Source organism: Egretta garzetta, unplaced genomic scaffold (assembly GCF_000687185.1).
Source record: "Egretta garzetta isolate BGI_Z169 unplaced genomic scaffold, ASM68718v1 scaffold1640, whole genome shotgun sequence".
Taxonomy (NCBI): Eukaryota; Metazoa; Chordata; class Aves; order Pelecaniformes; family Ardeidae; genus Egretta; species Egretta garzetta.
In genome coordinates, this window is record NW_009258426.1 from 3,398 (window position 1) to 6,438 (window position 3,041).

General features: G+C 59.3%; 1 gene segment (V, D, J or C); it reads left to right on the forward strand.

The window, feature by feature from the left end:
- Window positions 1-1,051: 1,051 nt before the first annotated feature.
- Window positions 1,052-2,069, forward strand: LOC104130434 (the record flags this gene model as incomplete). The annotated part of the segment is given in 3 exon segments: window positions 1,052-1,072; window positions 1,554-1,596; window positions 1,698-2,069. Coding segments are annotated over 3 exon segments (436 nt in total), but the record flags the coding sequence as incomplete, so codon positions are not given.
- Between the last annotated feature and the right edge of the window lie 972 nt (window positions 2,070-3,041).

A 3,041-nucleotide genomic window follows, 5' to 3' on the forward strand; every position in this document is an offset into this window, starting at 1 on the left:
CTTGCCCCCAGCCACAATCGCTTGCCCCCAGCCCACAATTCCTGCCCCCACTCCGCACCCTGGTCCCCAGCCCGGAGCCCTGCAGGGTGCCCAGGTCCTTGCAGGGTGCAGCAGCCCAACCCCCGGGAAGCTCCATAGGGGCGGGCAGGGGGCTGCTGCGGCCAAGGAAGCCCTCGAGGTGCTGGGGGGCATCAAGAGGGGCATCGCCAGCAGGGATCAAGGAGCCATCACCCCCCTCTGCCCAGCGCTGGCCCGGCCCCTCCTGGAATGCTGGGTCCAGCTCTGGTCCCTGATGTACAGAAGAGTTTTGGCTGGGGGGGGGCCATGTCCAGAGCAGGGGCAGCAAGGGGACCCAAGGGGCGGGGGTCTGGGCTGGGGGCAGGGGCTCTGGGAAGCTGCTGGGCAATGGGGGAAGAGCCCTCCCAGGTAGGAGCCGGCCCCGCTGACCCCCTCCCCGGGCACGGATGAATTTTGGCGGGGGGGTGGGCAATGCCGGGAGCGGTTGGCTGAATTCTGTCCTTCCTCCCTCCCCAGGGCTGCGGGCGGCCGTGCAGCTGGTCGAGTCCGGAGGGGGCCTCCAGACACCTGGGGGGGCCATGACCCTCCTAGTGGTGGTTGCACCAACCCCGGCAGCATCCCCCACATCTCGGCATCTTCCCGGAACCCTTTGCACAGAGCCAGGACGCTTTGGGTGATCCCAAGATCTCAGCATCTTCCCCAAAATCCTTGTCCTGAGTATCCCTGCTACCCAAATACCAGCACTGTCCCCAAATCCTTGCCCCAATCATCCCTGCACCCCAACCTCCCACCTCCTTCCCGCAGCCCCTGCCCCTCACCTGAAATCCCTGCTCCATGCCCAGAGCCCTGCCCACCCCCAGCTCCCCGCCCCAGCCTCGGCTCCCCTGCCCGGCTCCTGCCCCCGGCACCCGGACCCAGGGGTTTGGGTCGACCCCGGGATGCTGGAAGGCTGGGACTTGAGTGCAACGCAGAACAGCGATGCTGGGGGCACCGGCCTGGGCTGGGGGCAGGGGCTCTGGGAAGCTGCTGGGCAATGGGGGAAAAGCCCTCCCAGGTAGGAGCCGGCCTCGCTTACACCCTCCCTGGGCAAAACGTTGAGGTTTAAGACAAAACGGTCAAGATTTAGGGAGAAAGGTTGAGGTTTGGGGCAAACGGTTGAGGTTTGAAGGAAACAGTTGCGGTTTGGGGCAAAACGTTGAGTATTAGGGCAAAACAGTCAGGGTTTGGAGCAAATGGTTGAGTTTTCAGGAAAACGGTTGAGGTTTGGGGCAAATGTTTAAGGTTTGGGGCAAAACCAGTGGAGATGTGGAGCAAAATGTTTGAGAATTGGGGCAAAACAGTGAAAGCGTGGGGCAAAAAGGGTCGAGATTTGGGACAAAGTGTTGAAGTTTGGGGCAAAGTGTTGAGGTTTGGGGCAAAGATTTGAGGTTTGGGGCAAGGCTCTGGGTTGGCCGTGCAGGAATTGTGGGCTGGGGCCAAGGGTCAGGAGGGGATCCAAGGGTGTAGGCTGGGGGCAGGGGTCTGGGCTGGGGTAGGGGTTTTGGAAGACGCTGGGCTACAGGGGAACAGCCCTCCCAGGTAGGAGCCGGCCCCGCTGACCCCCTCCCCGGGCGCGGATGAATTTTGGGCGGGCGATGCCGGGAGCGGTTGACTGAATTCTGTCCTTCCTCCCTCCCCAGGGCTGCGGGCGGCCGTGCAGCTGGTCGAGTCCGGAGGGGGTGAACAGAAACCCGGGGGGTCCCTCACCCTCCGCTGCCAGGCCTCCGGCTTTACCTTCAGCAGCTACGCCATGTTCTGGGTGCGACAGGCGCCTGGGAAGGGGCTGGAGTGGGTCGCAGCTATTACCAGTGGTGGAAGTAGCAGAGACTATGTGCCGGGGTTTGACTTCTTCACGGATGTTCACAAGGATGGTAGTGGCACAATCTACGCGCCGGCGGTGGAAGGGCGCTTCACCGTCTCCAGGGACAACTCCCGGAGCACGCTCACGCTGCAGATGAGCAACCTCAGGGACGACGACACGGCCACCTACTACTGCGCGAAAACTGCTGGTGGTGATGGCACCAACCCTGGCACCACGCCCCAACATCCCCACACTGGGTGCTCAAATCTCCCCCAAACCCTGCACCCAGCCCTGGGTTTCCATGGCCAACCCAGAGTCTTGTCCCAAACCTCAACCATTTGCCCCAAACCTTGACTGCTTTTGCCCCAAACCTCGATTGTTTTGCCTCAAACCTCAGTGTTTTCCCCACATACCTCAATGTTTTTCCCCAAACCTCGACTATTTGCCCCAAATCTTGACCGTTTTTGCTCCAAACCTCAACCATTTGCTCTAGATTTCGACCGTTTTGCCACAAACCTTGAACGTTTTGCCCGAAATCTCAAGCATTTGGCCCCAAATCTCAAACAATTTGCCTCAAACCTCAACTGGTTTTGCCCCAAACTTTGAGCATTTTGCACCAAACCTCGACCATTTTTGCCCCAAACCACAACGTTTGGCCAAATCTCAACTGGTTTTGCCCCAAACTTCGACCATTTTGCCCCAATCCTTGACCATTTTTGCCCCAAACCTCAACCGTTTGCCCCCAAACATTGATCATTTGGCCTAAACCTTAACTGGTTTTACCCCAAAACTCAATGTTTTGCCCAAAACTTCAACCTTCAGCCCAAACCCTCAACCATTTCTCCCAAATCTTGACCATTTTGCTGGAAATATCAACAGGTTTTGCCAAAAAATCTCCACTGTTTTCCCCAAACCTCAACGTTTTGCCCCAAATCTCGATCGTTTCGCCCCAATTCTCGATCGTTTCGCCCCAAACCTCAACTGGTTTTGCTGAAAACCTCGACTCTTTTGCCCCAAACCTCAACGTTTAACCCGGGGAGGGGGTCAGCGGAGCCGGCTCCTACCTGGGAGGGCTGTTCCCCCGTAGTCCAGCGTCTTCCAAAACCCCTGCCCCGATCCCAGGCCCCTGCCCCAAGCCCCCAGGAGCCCAGCTTTGCTCCCCCATGGCCGCTGCCCGCATGGA